The 14,909-nt window shown below is 38.3% G+C and overlaps 1 protein-coding gene across 3 annotated transcripts; it reads right to left on the bottom strand.

The window, feature by feature from the left end:
* Positions 1–1,403: 1,403 nt before the first annotated feature.
* On the bottom strand, positions 1,404–13,182 carry RB195_012580 (uncharacterized protein; the record flags this gene model as incomplete). 3 transcript variants are annotated; one of them, XM_064202012.1, is made up of 12 exons in its annotated part: positions 1,404–1,473; positions 1,535–1,691; positions 1,940–2,073; positions 2,137–2,193; positions 2,292–2,421; positions 3,510–3,620; positions 3,680–3,760; positions 11,294–11,344; positions 11,418–11,551; positions 12,137–12,243; positions 12,305–12,426; positions 13,068–13,182. In XM_064202012.1, the coding sequence occupies 12 exons, from the start codon at positions 13,180–13,182 to the stop codon at positions 1,404–1,406; spliced, it is 1,269 nt and encodes a 422-aa protein (XP_064057893.1). The 3 variants fall into 3 exon arrangements, with proteins under 3 accessions (XP_064057893.1, XP_064057895.1, XP_064057894.1); XM_064202014.1 differs by lacking the exons at positions 11,294–11,344; positions 11,418–11,551; positions 12,137–12,243; positions 12,305–12,426; positions 13,068–13,182 and having other exon boundaries at positions 3,680–3,710; XM_064202013.1 differs by lacking the exons at positions 1,404–1,473; positions 1,535–1,691; positions 1,940–2,073; ... (3 more) ...; positions 3,680–3,760; positions 11,294–11,344 and having other exon boundaries at positions 11,374–11,551.
* Between the last annotated feature and the right edge of the window lie 1,727 nt (positions 13,183–14,909).

Raw genomic sequence — 14,909 nt, 5'->3', positions numbered from 1 at the left:
TCCTGATTTTAGAGAACATTTATTTCTTTTACTAGACACTGATAGTTGTATGTGTTTTTTTTGGACACATTGTTCCGAATACACCGCTGTGAAATCACTTTTGATGCACGCTCAGGCTTAGTGAAACTTTTATTTTTAATCCAACCAAACGATAGACTCAGGGAATTATTTCGATGTCGTACAGGCCACCTCTTTCGAATACTCGCCTCATTTGATCTGATATCCGGTTACCGTTCTACTGTCTCGTAAGTCCTATATCGTTAAAGCCAAATCTTCTCGTGCCAACATCCTCGTACTTATTAGATTTTGTCTATCTCTACCGGTATTTCTCTTCCCATATCGGTTCGCTATGTAGCCACAGAAAAACTGCCATTTTTACAGAAATCTCCATTACTTGGATGCATCCGTTGTGACTCTACGAATCCGATAAATACGATATTGAATTCTTTTTCTAACGGATAGCTAACTCTAACTAACTCATGGTTCAATTATTCATTCAATGAAAAATCAACTGTCAAAAACAACATTAAACATCGTTGCATTAGGAAATCTGACAAAGACAAGGAAGACATCAAGAGTATTTTGGATTTCCGTCAGGAATCCATCCATGAATGACAGAAATGAGTGCTTACCAATTGCGAATGACTTTATGCTGCTCGCAACACTTTGTGGGCTATACGATTGTCCCACAGGCAGTTCCTTAACACTATCCGGGCACCAAAACTTGAGGATACTGCACATTGTTAGATATCATTCCTCCTAAGTAACATCCTCTAAGAACGCAGTGGTCCACCACTTACGCTAGTCGGTCAGACTGTCCAATCTGTTTTCTTGCTTGGAGTTTCTGAGTGATTTATCTAGAACGATACCAATTTATCGACACCGAGCGTATGAAAGGCTTGGTTTGCGCTAGTGCGGTTTCAAACCCTCGACGGTGTGGCTACAACGGAGAAAAAAGGGAAAATTAACCAGAAAATACTTAAATCCATGATTTTACGTGAAATGGAAGTTTAGTATGGGCTGGGGGAATCACTTCGATGTCATTATGGAAAGTTTTCTTTCTTTCTTCTTTTTTTTTTGGGTGCTATAACCATACACATAGCTTCTTCTTCCACATAGAGTAAAAAATGAGCAACTTCATTCAAGATCCATATCTTGATAGTTAACACAATACGTTTATACTTGACAATAAAAACGTATTTTAAACTTCTGAACAATTATTTAATAGCTACAATTCAATATGTCGTATTAAGCGAAACTCATTTAAAGCAAAAGATTACAACTTTACTAATTCACATACAAATTATCCATAGATATTTAGAACAGATTTCGTCTCTATATACAAATAAACTTATTGACTCGTAACAAAAATGAAGCAATATAAAATCTCTTCGCTTCGAGCATTAGGCAACCATCCATTTCCCATTGTATTTGATGGCGCAAACATTGTATCCGCATGATGTTGCACAACATCTGAAAGTGATGTGCATGAAAAAATTCGTTGTCTCCGTACGATTAGAATGGATTTGCTCACTTTCGTGGATGACTGATGTTCAAAGAGGGGCATTCTGAATCGGTCAAACACCAGCTTGTCGGCATTCGAACCACGCACCGTGCGGTTAGGGTGTACGGGTCAGGACAATCCGTCGACGGAATATGGGTCGTATCTTGTTCGGACAATGCAGAGAATGCTAAACAAAAATGTGTACGCTGTGTCTTAAATAATTTGGAACGTAAAAATTAGCTTTTACGGCTCTTTTGAAATTTCTTCTCAGCTATAGTCGCCGATGTTCAGCCGAGCTGTCGCGCGAAGAAAGCGAGAAGGCTACTATCTCTCCGGGTTCCAAGCGAGGCAAACGCATTATTTTGAGGTTTTGTGAGTTTGCCCGGTTGAATGAGTTCGGCGGCGAATGTACATTTGAGTTTCTTAACTACGTACCTGGAATATGTCTTCGAATATGTGGTACCGGTGGAGGCAAACCCCTCCGGATACACATGTTGTAATTACATCCTGTTGGGCAACAAATGGATGGCATGGAGGAGGTCCCGTGACAGTCAAAATCAGTGTTGCACCTGTTAGATGGACGTGGTTACGGTGGTTCAAAGCATGTCGTAAGGGATCCAGAATCTACTTACCAACTAACGCCTCGTATCTTTCGACAGTAAATATTTAAAGAGGTTGGAGAAGGGCACCTGAAATAGCTGTTCTCAAATGGTGATCGTTCAAAAGAACTGAGGCCAGAAAAAATGATACAATAAAAATATTATGGATCATAGGCTAAACAACTAACGTTTTGTGTGATGGATTTGTGCAACAGGAACCTGCGTTGACACCGTTGGTGCATATGGTGCCCGATTCACATGATGTTGAGGACATACACGAATGAAAATAACTTATACATAGGGGTAATGCACCGAACACTGAAAAATTAAACATTAATGAATGGTAAGAAAATAGTAAACAAACATTCATTCCTTACATCTTCACTTTTTCTCATATAAAACCCTAAAAAAAGGAAAAGAAAACATCAAAACCATTATAGGATGCGAAATAAAAACTTTTCTGTTCAAACAACAATTCGTCACGAAAACAACTTCATATCCTTAATGTAGGAGTGAAATAATGATGTAAGGTCAATTAATAGTACAATTATTAATTATCGCTGGGATACTAATAAATTAATCTCGGATCTGAACTACTATATATTGACGAGATTACGGGAAACTTACCCGGAAACTGTTCTTAGAATTTAAAAAAGAACTTTGTCACAATGATAATTTTTGATTTAAAAGAAAAATAACGAGCAGCAATCCAAAAATCCAAAAATCTATAATCCAAAAATTCAGAATCCAGAGTTACCAAACTCCAAAAGACAATATTCCTAGAAAGATTGCAATGGACGAACAATATGGGGGTGCATTAGGAATCGATTTCTTCGACCTCCGTTAAAGTTGGCGCCATGCGGGAAACTATCAAAAAAAGTACTGTATTTACTTGCAAACGTTGGATTGAATTGATATATCTAATAAACATTCGATAGCATAATTTCGTCCACATTTTTCTTTTCTTTTTTGCCTCACTTCAAGGTAATTACGGAAAGTAACACTCATCTCATTTCTTCTTGGACCTTTTTCTCCCCTAGAAACACGGGAAATCCTTTAAATCGCAAACTTTTAGGCACTTTGATCACAAAAGAAAACATAAGAATCTTGGATCTGTATTTTATGCTTTGGCGTGCAAACAAATTTTCTGCAACAGGAATGAAAAGGTCCGCAGAGGTCAAACTAGACCGAGACTTAGAATTGGGGATTATTAACATCTTAGTGCAACATTTATGTACTTTTACTACAAGTAGATCAAGGAAAGAATGCTTAGCACGCTCTTTTTACTTTTTTTTCGGAAAAATTCTAAAATATATGTAATTTCTATGTCACAGTTTTGAAAAAGCGTCACTGCAACAAAGTAAAAAAAAGTAAAAAGAAAAGCGTAGCCAGTAAAGACAACAAACATTGAGAAGACACTATCGAATTTGTTTGCGGTTGGTCATACTGTGTTCGATACTGATCTGTTGATCTATAAGGAAGTGTGGATGTCGTGCCACATTCTCGTCTTTCCACTCCTATAAAATGGAAAATACCGGAAACAACTTTGACAAAATAAGTTATTATTGGAATTTACCTAATTTGTTGAAATATTCACATAAACTCATCTTCTGCGTCCAACATATGGGAATGAAAGCCAGAACTAATATGAGCATTTCTTAAAAAATTTAATTAATGGAAAAAAAAACAGAAGCGGATTCCGAACAGCCCTCATATTTCGCAAAGCTGTTACGAAACTAGTAAACATTTACATCGTGAGAACACGAAAAAAGACTTTAACATGATCAGACCTCGATCATAGACACGAACGATTAAAAAGAAAGAAAGCTATTCTCGAACCGTTCAGGATCCATTTACTGGAAGAATAACGAATCGGAAACATTCGATGAATAAAGCGGAACTGGACACGGAGAGAGGAAAAGTCTGCGCATGAAAAGAATGAAACTATGCAAACAGAGTGACCAGCCAGTTGAGGGCCAATGACAACGTCTCCAGACTATGAGACTCGCAAAAAACGCTACCAGGCGGCAAAATAAGTTCTAATTAAAGTTTTAAGCACTAATATACAAATAATTTGAAGGAGGTAATCAGAAAAAAGATGAATTATAAACGTAAAAACAAAACGAAAGTATCTAAAATAGAGAATGATTGTTCTGTCACTAAAAGAATTCAGGTCATCGATCAGTGTTGTGATCTTCTATTCGATGACAAAAAAAGTCCGAGATGCCTCTTCCCCGTATTGTTATCCAACAAACAAACACGATCTTCTCGCCCGAAATAGGAACAAAACGTTTGGGAAAAGATCGGAGGTTACGCATTGAAGAGCATGCGATAAACTAGATCTAAGACTTGCTAAAGTAGGTAAGCAAACTTTGTGGACAGTAAGTAGTCCACCAACGTCTTTCACTCACGCTGCTTTGAGGTAAGGTAAGGTAAGGATGACTTGATCGAATCCGTCTCACCGAATCATGCCTAAATCTCTGTAAATGTAAAAGAATTTGGTTCCAATGCGATTATCCTCAGTTAGAGGGGACCAGGCACGAACTTGCTCATCCGCCAAAAAAAAGTTGGATTGGAGAGAATTTGTTGCTATTGCCTTTCTTTGCACTCTCAAATTCTCACTTGTTCCTCTCTCTTTGAAACCACTTCACTATCTAAATGGTTTGATGCGAATCAGTACTTTGTTCAGTCTTTCGAGGATCAGGGAGCATCCTTGGATGAACAAAAATTTCTTAAGAACATAACAAAAGACAAAACATTACTACATTAAAGAGAACAAAATGCTACTCATTAGTATTTATATCATTAATAAATTGCTTTTGAAGGGCATGGAAAAATGTGTGGTGACTTTTTAGGCAATTATAGTGTACACTAGAACAGTAGCGGTCAAATGTCGTCGTGGTCAAGCGTTTCCGTGATTGGGATAGAGCAAAGAATGAATGTGTCAAGGAGAGGAAAAGGTCGCGTAGGGCAGCGTCCAGCGTTCGCTTTGCTGAGCAGATTTAGTGTTGAAAAATAAATCTCTTTATTCTTTGTTCTTTAGTTCTTTATCTCTTTAATAAGCAAAAATTGTTTAAATTTGAAAGCGAGTTGAAGTGAAATTTTAAATCGATCAAACATGAGGTTTTTAAAAGAGAATTTCGGGTTAAATTTGTAGCACTTTCCGCATATGCAAAAAAAAAACTTCTCCTTAGCTTGATACTATGAAATTTGATTTGAACGGTTCCATGATCTTCCATAACTATTGATTAACGCAGCGATAATAAGGAGTGCACATGAAACTAATTTCCGTCACGTGCGTCCTCTTTACATAGCCTCTGAGTTAGGCTTATGTTTAAAGTTTGCTTCCTTAGGGTTCATTTATCGTGTACACCTCAATTTCGGAGTGAAATACGTAATTTATTGCCCCGATTTAGAATTTCTAATTGTAAATACTACTAGCGCTCCTAGTTGTGATGTTGCTTCAAAATTTATCTCAGTTATTCATCTCTATTTCGCTTTCGATACTTCATTGTGAAATTAGATTAATTTTTTTCGAATCGAATTCTACAGAAAATTTGTTTTTTTAATCAAATTTTACGTTTTGCTGTCACTGAATAAAAGAAAAAAATTGATTTAAAAAAAAATTATTTTTCTGTAAAATTCAACTCGAAAAAAATTAATCTAATTTCACAAGAACAGTCGAAAGTGAATGAAGTGTTATAGAGCGTGAATATGTTAGACTGCATGACTGCGACGGGGCAGTGCAGCATGGCCTTTTTTTTGCATCTCACACTTTTTCATCCCTATCTCCACTCAAACAGCAACGAAAAATGCAAGGCCCCACTGCGTCGCCCCGAATGCATCACAGTGTTGAGATATCTTTAGAAAAAGATGGAAAAAGATAGGATGTAAATTACGAATACGCACAATTCTACCAAATTGTCCTGGAAAAAAACGATGTGGGAAACGACCTTCCTGTAAGAATTTTCTCGTGAAGCATCTTATGACGTCAAATTTGTACACACGCTGGTTTCATCACCAGCCTATCCATCTTTTTTTATTTAAAAAGGCTGCAGAAAAAAACCTCTTCAATTATTGTCCGCTCATTTGCAAGTTCGGCGCGTTACAAGATGCCTCGTCGGAAAATTCGTACAAAAAGGCTACTTTCTCCTCTGCTACGTCTTTCAGGGCGATTGTGAGAACTGAACATGATCACACTCATATTCGTGATTTAGTTCTAACTCTATCTTCCTTTTTAGAGATCCCAACATCGTCAGTTTCTTGGTGCTGCTTTTAAGGACTTTCGCCAGACCTCTGGTCATTTAGACCGGACTGCACAGTGTATTTAAATTTCATAGCGAAGATTCGTCAACGTCTGCAATAAAAAAATGACTGAATGCAGTGCTAAGCTTACTTAGCTCAAAGCTGGAGCAAACAGGGCAATTATGGAATCATTTATCAATAATTTATGGATCAATTTATGAAACACACATTTTTTAAGAACCTACTACGTTTTCCCATCCATATTAAAACTCCGTCTTTTTTATCATAAGTACATCAACAATAAAAGGAAATTCTATCCAGGAAACCTTAGGACAGTTATCACAAACGTGATAAAATGCATTTTTACGTTGCGTTGCTTCCCAATAAAAGATTTTCTCGTAGTTTTCTAACGAAATTTGTACTATTTTCTTCATAATTCTTCACCTGTTGTCTAAGAACTCATTGAATAAATATACTAGCGAAAGCTTCTCAGATTTCCGGCATGTTTTTTAGATTCAAAACCTGTTATGTCAACTATGTAAACATCTAATGCTAAAGCATCAGCGCACGTCAACTGAAGCTTAGTGCAAATATCTCTTTTTTTCTCTTTGCAATGCTTCAAACACCAATTTCTTACTTTTCCAGATGTACGGTTTCGTTGAGTCTTTTTCGCTCTTTAACTATGGTTAATAATGGTTTAATAATGTTCAATTTCCTAGATTGGGATAAATTTCCGGCAAAGAGGATTTGCAAACCCCACCGGTAACTACCGTAGCGTCCAGGACACCGTTATATTTTAACGACAAATCAAAGGAACTAATAGATTTCTAATTTCGCACTTGATACTCTTCTCAGTATCCAGATCCGGAGATTCATGAGATCATAAAACAAAAAACCCATCGTCTTCGCTTCATCCTGACTAGAGGTGGGGTCGTGGGCTCTTCGTGAGATCTTTATGAGGTTGCAAACCTCATCAGAATACCTATTGTGAACCAGAAGGAACATCTAATAATGTCTCACAATTGGCAAGTTACTGCTTCAATTCAACTGCATTAATAACTTTGTTAGGCGATTATATATCGTCTTTTTTAAAATAAATCTTATTATCCTTTGTTTTTTACGTTTTATTGCTTTAAATGCGCACGATTTTAGGTGAAATTCGTCTAAGTTATATAGATCAGAAGTGAAAGAACTTTCAGTTAGATACCTAGAAAATCTTACAGAATCCAATTCAAGCATATCTAAGAAATGACGCTTTTTTTTTCTCCATATTTACGCAAATCTGCTAAACGGCATAAAGTCCTGTCTACCCAAAACTTGTCTTAGTTTGAAGAGCTCTTGACAGCGCTATCTTATAGTTTTTTTTAATGAAAAAAGCAAAATACGCTGGACTCTATGATTTTTTAGGGCCAGTGGTTGGATTCTGGAGGTCACCTGAAGAATATGTAGCCATTATCCCTGAAATTCTAGGGATTAGTACAATCCTGCATACGCCTGAACTACATCGAAGAACACTCGATCAAATCTGTTCGTTTTCGACTTATTCATCAGAATTTTCCTCTTGATATTATGTAATATCTACCGAATCGATTTACTTAATCTCTGGACCACTACTCTGACCTTTCTATTTGGGATAATGAAAAGTATTCTACGAATGTAAATTTCAAACTATTTTGACCGGAACCTATCTTCATTCTACATCCGAAAATAAAGATCAGATGGCAGAAGTTCATTGGTTAAAGGCAGTTACATCACTGGCTGGTGGACAAAAAAGCGAAAACATCGTTTTTCTTAATCTAGCGAGAAATTGCAATACTTCCTGGTACTCCTAGAACGCAGTACTCGCTGACGTAATATATCTAAACACAAAACAGCAATAAAAATCGAGCAAGAAATAACTGGAGAAGTTTGGCTGTTGGCGGTGATCCCAGAGACGGCGCTTACTACTGGCGGAGCGCTCGGGTAGTGGCTCAGCGGTGGTCATTCCGGACTGTGCGAGCGGAAACGAGATATGCTGACTCCTGGCCGCGGTGGCTGGTGGTGTTTGCATCGTGGCCTATCAAAAGTGCGAACCAGACATTGCCGAACTGGCCTTCACTCAACCACAACCGAGTTGAGCGTTTCCGGTAGCGAAGTCATGTTGTTTTTCGAATCCTTACAAATTTATTCGTGCTCGAAATGAAAAAAAACCGGGGTTGTGCTTCTCCTGTGATTTGTTTACGCATTTCAAACATCATTTACTTCAAAATGAAGCAAATGACCTCCTCGGTGTCATAGGTTTGCACGTTATCCTTGCTGTAATTTACAACCACACACTGCAGTTGTCCTCCAACTTACAACTAAGTAAGAGAATTTCTCATAAGCTCACACCACGCTACTGCCCCCAAATAATGCCTATCAGTGGAAGAAATAAAGGCACTTTGCTTATAAATCAAGAAAACCTGCTCGTAATAATTCATGGCAGCTAAACTGGCACTTTCTACACATTTTCTCCTTCCTGCAGGTCGACACATCCAAGAAAATGGTTAGATGAATAAACAGGAAATCTCCAACAAATCATTAAGTCTCTTTGCAGAAAGGAATATCCAGTCACTGACGACATTTTGGGCACAACTGACAGCACTAAATCATTAATTTATGGGTCGAAGTCTATTTGCTGTTCGGCATAGAATTCCTGTGGAATTATTCATTTCTTCATTGTTCACAGTTATGTATCTTCTCTATAGAACTTTGACTTGATATACTGCCATAGTTTTTCTTCTTCGGTAAACGGCACTTCTTATGGTGTATGAAATAAGTAAATAAAAACCAAAAAATCTAGATACCAGTAATCGACAAGCACTTGACATTTGAAATGAGACTACCTTTTAGCATGCCTGGAAAAGCGTTTTCTTCCGAGAAAAAAAAAACTTTTCATGCTATAAAACCGAAGTCGATGTAAATAAAACGTTGTAATCCTAGGTTCCCAGGGACTGTAACGATCGCCGTGAATTAGCCCCTTTGAGAAAGCAAAACTGTGTGCTTTTTGTAGATGAGCTTATTTTTTTTTTGGTACGCCATGTATATTTCTTTATGATTCCTTTCTTTAAAATTTTTTTCGAGAAAAAAGCAATGCAAAACTGTACAGATTTACGTGCCCAAACACTTCCTTAGACAGACAGTCCACACCTATTCATTCACTACAGAGTAGAGTATTTTCAAACTCAAAAATCACTATGGAGGCCATTTGTCTGTTCGATCTCTGGTTGCCAAGCAGGATCACCTTTCGCATGAAGAGAGAGTCTGTCCTGATTCTGTGAACGCGCGTGCGAACGATACTTTGAGCAAATACCGTCGATTGTTTCTGGATTGTTCAAACGATCCCAGCAGGAAATCATTTCCAAACAAAAATATTTATTTCAGCGAAGAAATCTGTTATTCAACCAAAAAATAATTCATGTCCGTTTTTGTTCACACATACATTGTATCCACAAGGTGTTGGACAACAAGAACGCTGCACTTTCGAAGTGGATCCAACCTGAAATTCCCAGTGTTTCAAGCCAATATACCATGACCACGTCAAAATATACATGGATATTTTATTTTTACTCCTTCAATCACTGGATCATGGAGAGAACGTTATGAATTATAGCATACTTTACCGACGAACCTTCGCTGAAATTAGAACTTACGCATCTGTTGACTTCATAGAATGCTATTTGTGATAAGGAAAGAAGAGAGCAGTTTGCTTCAGAGACCTCTGAAGCCAATGAATCTTCGCTGGCGGATTTCTGGTAAATATTAGCAGAGTTCGTAATTTGCGCAGGCAAAGATAGAGCATAAAATAAAAATCGAGCAGTAAATAGCCTCAAAGAAATCGAAATCCAATAATAGGAGGTGAACTTCGGAAAGTCTGATGGCAATGTCCTCCTTCGTATCCTTCTTGTTTTCGGCGTCCGTTCCTCTGTTGACTGGTCAAAAGTAGGGCCGAGTTATCCACGGTGTATGTCTTTATATTCATTAGTCTCCGCCGCACCGTGTATGTTTGCCAACGGAAGAACTGGTGATTGTGGGCACAATGTAAAATATTGTGGTGGTGAATAAGGACAGGGTCAGAGTTGGAGACAAGCTGTGCCATGTTCAACACACACCCACTACTCGATCCCAATATGAGGAAAGTGGGAAAAAACTGAAAATAAACGAAATTTAACCGAATTTCATTAAGTGATATGGATGAACAGATACGGCTTATACAGCAGTCAACTGGAATCCACTCGGAAACGGGCAGTGTGATTCGAAAAACCGTGCAGTTTACACTGACATCTTCGGAATTTGTATCCGGAATCTAGCGATAAATTTTCACCGGAAATATGTGTACATTAAGCTCCTCCTTAACGACTTGGGTGCACACAAAGTAGCACCAGGCAGAGTTATTCAGTTGGCTGAGTAGGAATAGTGCTCCTACTTTTTCCTACCTACGTTAATTCAGGGCAATACACAGAGTTAGATATAAAATCAAAGGCGGTAACTGCACCTGACATTCGTAGTCAGAATTGCACCAATTCGTCGAACGATGGTTACCCATTCGACATCTTATTCCGAGGATAGACTTTGGAGGACAGTGGTAGTTCTCGATGAGTCGAATACCTAAAGATCAGCGTGATCCCACACTCAGGAACGATCCCATGTACCTTACTAGATACGCATAGGTTGATTGTAATAATTTTTCGGACTTTTTTGAAACAATCCAAGAGTTTCTTCAATCTGGAAATGGATAGGAAACTCAAGAAAATAGAATAATTAATGCGAAAATATAGCAACATTATCACAGAATTCCTGCAACCTCTGCACAACGATTAATCCGGAATAGAATTCTTTTTTTCTCATCTGGAACACATGTTTCTCAATATACGTGCTAGAATGGCGCATTCTTTGCAGGTAAATCCATTTGCATAAAACATCGCACCTGTATCAATAACGTATTCCAGAGAAGAAAGGCAAACTTTGAATCCACATTCTGGAATAAACAGAAATATAAATATTTCATCAAATCCTTGATTCGTCATGAATTAGGGATTTGAAAATCGGACCTGTATCGCAGCACAACTGCACCGGTGAGCCTGAACAGTCGTCATCAGTGCTACACCAATTCGTCGGTGTTCTTCCACTTCCATATGTGCAAGTATATCCCATCTCCTCAGTGGGTGGACATTTGTTGGGAGTTCTGCAAGTTGTTGATATCAAATTCGACTTTATTCCTATAACTCATTCTGTCTACCAAAAAAAAAGGAAAATAAAAGCAAAGTCTTTATAATCACAACACAATGGACCTCTATCCATTGTATTGGGCATTTGACATCTGGTGGATCTTACACTTACCTTCGTGAGCTTCCGGCTTCCCATTTGGATGTGTATTTAACATCGGAAAGTGAGCGTCACAACCTACCTGTCGCAATTCTCATATTTCAACCATTGGTAAGAAACTTTAGACTTTGTTACCTACCAGGGCATCCGATTCACGTCGGAATAAAAAATGGTACCGGCTTTTCACTTAACTGACCGACGGTTAGTATCTCATAGATATGGTTAAGGTTGTAGTTTACGAATGTGAACACGACCACGATCAGCTTCGTTTTGCATTCAGTAGGACGAAGGCGGTCCGCCACACGTCTGCTTCAGGTCGCAAACGGTACCTGCTACCAGCACTATGTCTTGGGTAGGTGGGGCAGCTTCTTCTAGTTCTTTCAGGAATATTCGTTGGGATTCGTGTGCTGGCGGCGTAGGCGGAGTTGTTCGCATATAAACCAACCTTGAAAGCCTAACTCTCGCTGTTGTACTCACACAGCATCTCTCATCAGATGTAGGCGAACGGCAACTATAACCTGACACGCAGGACTCTTTATCAGTCCTACAATCCTGAAATAATCACTTCTTCTGCTGAGCCCAGCAACGCCGCCATATGTCATTCTTCACATACCCTATACTTTTGTGAACCGCACAGAATCCATTTGTTTCTTGGTGCTACCATTTTAGTCGCCTCTTTTTCTTCAATAATCGCAATCATTTTCGCCAGTCTGCTCTCCTCCGTGGTAGCTGTACCTTAAAAAAACGTAAATAATTTCTACTTTGTTGTCACTGCTATCTTTCTTATGTTTTTGCACAGTTTTCATATTTACTAACAAAATTTTCACCAAACTCCGAACTCATCGTAAAGCAAGCACATTCCATTTTAAAAAATTCCAGAAAAATTTATCCGTTTACTTACTTGCAAAATTTGCTTCATTCTCCTACTTATTAGAATTAACCCAACCAAAACTCCAGAGTTTATTTTCAAAGAGCAAAATTTGAGGGAGGAAAATTCTTCTCAAAAATCCTCTCTTAATTACTCCTCCATTAACTCAAAATACAAATTCAATAGTCAATCGAGCAGTAGATAAACAGCGGACAAGGAATACAGGAAAAGATGGATAAATTGGATTGTTTGATGTGTTCAGGAAATCTCAGAGGTGTACAATCTAGAATCATGAGGCTCAGAATATATAAGAAATAACATAATGAAGAAATAATACGAATACATAATATAAATGAAAGTTTTAAATGTGGAGAATATTTATGAGAAATCATTAGGGGAAAATTTTTAAAAACCAAAATAATTTAAATAAAAAAAATATGAGAAGTTGGAAATTTATGAGAAAGTAAGAATGAAAAATATTTATGAAAACATGAAATCCTCTACCAACCGCTAGTTTCTGTGCATCCTGGACCAGCTCTGCCAAGAAGTTGCATGTATTCGCACAAGGTCATTTGTTGGGTGCCAGGGTTGACGAGCACCAGGAATAAAATAATGAAATACATCCAGAAATGCGGATAGGGAACTGCTTAGGGGAACCGACAATTGAGGAATGCGACATCGACAGGGAATTGTAAGCGGGACCCTTTCAGAACTAAAAAGGTGTGCGTGTGGTAGGCAAACAATGACCGAGTCTCAGTGAACATACGTACACGACGGCGAACGTTTCACTCGTTCACTACCTATTTAGAACTCGAAGAGCTGCTCCTCAACTACCTGTACGACACTTTTAATGCTCTCATTCTCTGGCTCTATAAGTTAGTTTTTACTCAATGCCTGAACTAAAATTATAGGTAAATTCGAAAAAAGTTCTACGCAGTCCACCCGATCGAGTCTAGTCTGAGAATGAGAGAGATGGCTTCAAGTTCTCCGAAACAGCAAAGGGGTTCGTTTCAAGAAATTTCCGGATGAGATTTGAATGAAACAATTGCAACAACTATTTTCAGGCTCATTTTGAAAGCAGTCATATAACCTACAGTAAATTTTTCAAACTAAAGAACCTGTTATTCATTTTTGGAATTAATCTGGTTAATTCGAAGACCACAGTTTGTCTAAGGTTTCATAACTACACTTTTGCTTAGAACAATTGAAGAATATACATGTGAAAATGTAAAACTCTTTCAGATAGTCGAGAACTGAATCTTCTTTTAATACAGTGGCTTATTAGAGCTCTAAAAGTAATTTTATCATAACCCATTGCCGCAATGAATGAATCACGTCTGTATCAAAGACGGGATTTTACAGAGACGAAGTTTTTTTCCTAAGTGAATTCATCACATAATGGCCACTCTATTTTCGCAAAACGATAGGAGTTTACACAGTTCTGAGACACGTTGTTCACGACAATGTTAAAAACGCACTTGGATTGCTCAGCACTACATTTGAAGAGCTATTTGTTAAAGATAGTGAGTGTAGGTCTTGTGTGAAGAGCACAATTTCACGATCGTCCGCAGCTCGTGCAAATTACACACTCCTAAAAGACAAAGTTTCACTTCGAGCAAGTATGAATAGCTTCGGAATGTGCCACATCGATGATTTAGCATATTCTGAAGCTATTCATACGTATTATACTGTAAGATCTCGCGTGAGGATTTCTCACCTTCTGTAGCAGGACAATAACCTGCAAACCTACCACTCCTCGTGCTTTGAAGGGCCAGTCTTGTCTAAAATTCAGGCGAAACTCCAGTGAGCTCTGTTTTATCTTGTTTTTTTTTTGTTTTTTGGCACACCTGCAGGTGTTTCCAATAAATAAATAAATAAATCCAACAAATTTTGTGAAGTGTGTCATGCCTAAGAACCTATCCTCTTGACTCCATCCGAGTTTTTCTCAAGCTTTTTCTCAAGTTGCGTCGCTAACGTCCAGCCATAGAATGAGTGAACAAAAATGTGATTCGCGTAGGAGTAGGTGTTACGCATGCACTTTGCACCTTAAAGCCGAAAAAGACAATATGCTTGAAGGAAAGTGTCGGACTTCTATCATTCAGAAGATCTGCTCAAAGGCGGCCTATCAGTAAATGACGCGGTGCGGAAACCGAGGGAAACCGTAGAACTCGGTTCGTAGATAACGGGAACGAGTGTGGCTCCGCTTATTCTCTTAGAATCGGCGTAAAGAACTGCGTGGAATACGGCGTTCATTCCTACTAATTCAGTGGCAACACGAACCATTTGTGCGCGCGCCGCGTCCACGAGCGATCGTTCGAAGATTATGAGGTCCCCTCACCGGTTCAAGTAA

This window comes from Necator americanus, chromosome V (assembly GCF_031761385.1).
Source record: "Necator americanus strain Aroian chromosome V, whole genome shotgun sequence".
Classification (NCBI taxonomy): Eukaryota; Metazoa; Nematoda; class Chromadorea; order Rhabditida; family Ancylostomatidae; genus Necator; species Necator americanus.
Note: the sequence above shows the minus strand (reverse complement) of the source record. Positions and strands in the feature narration are given on the sequence as shown.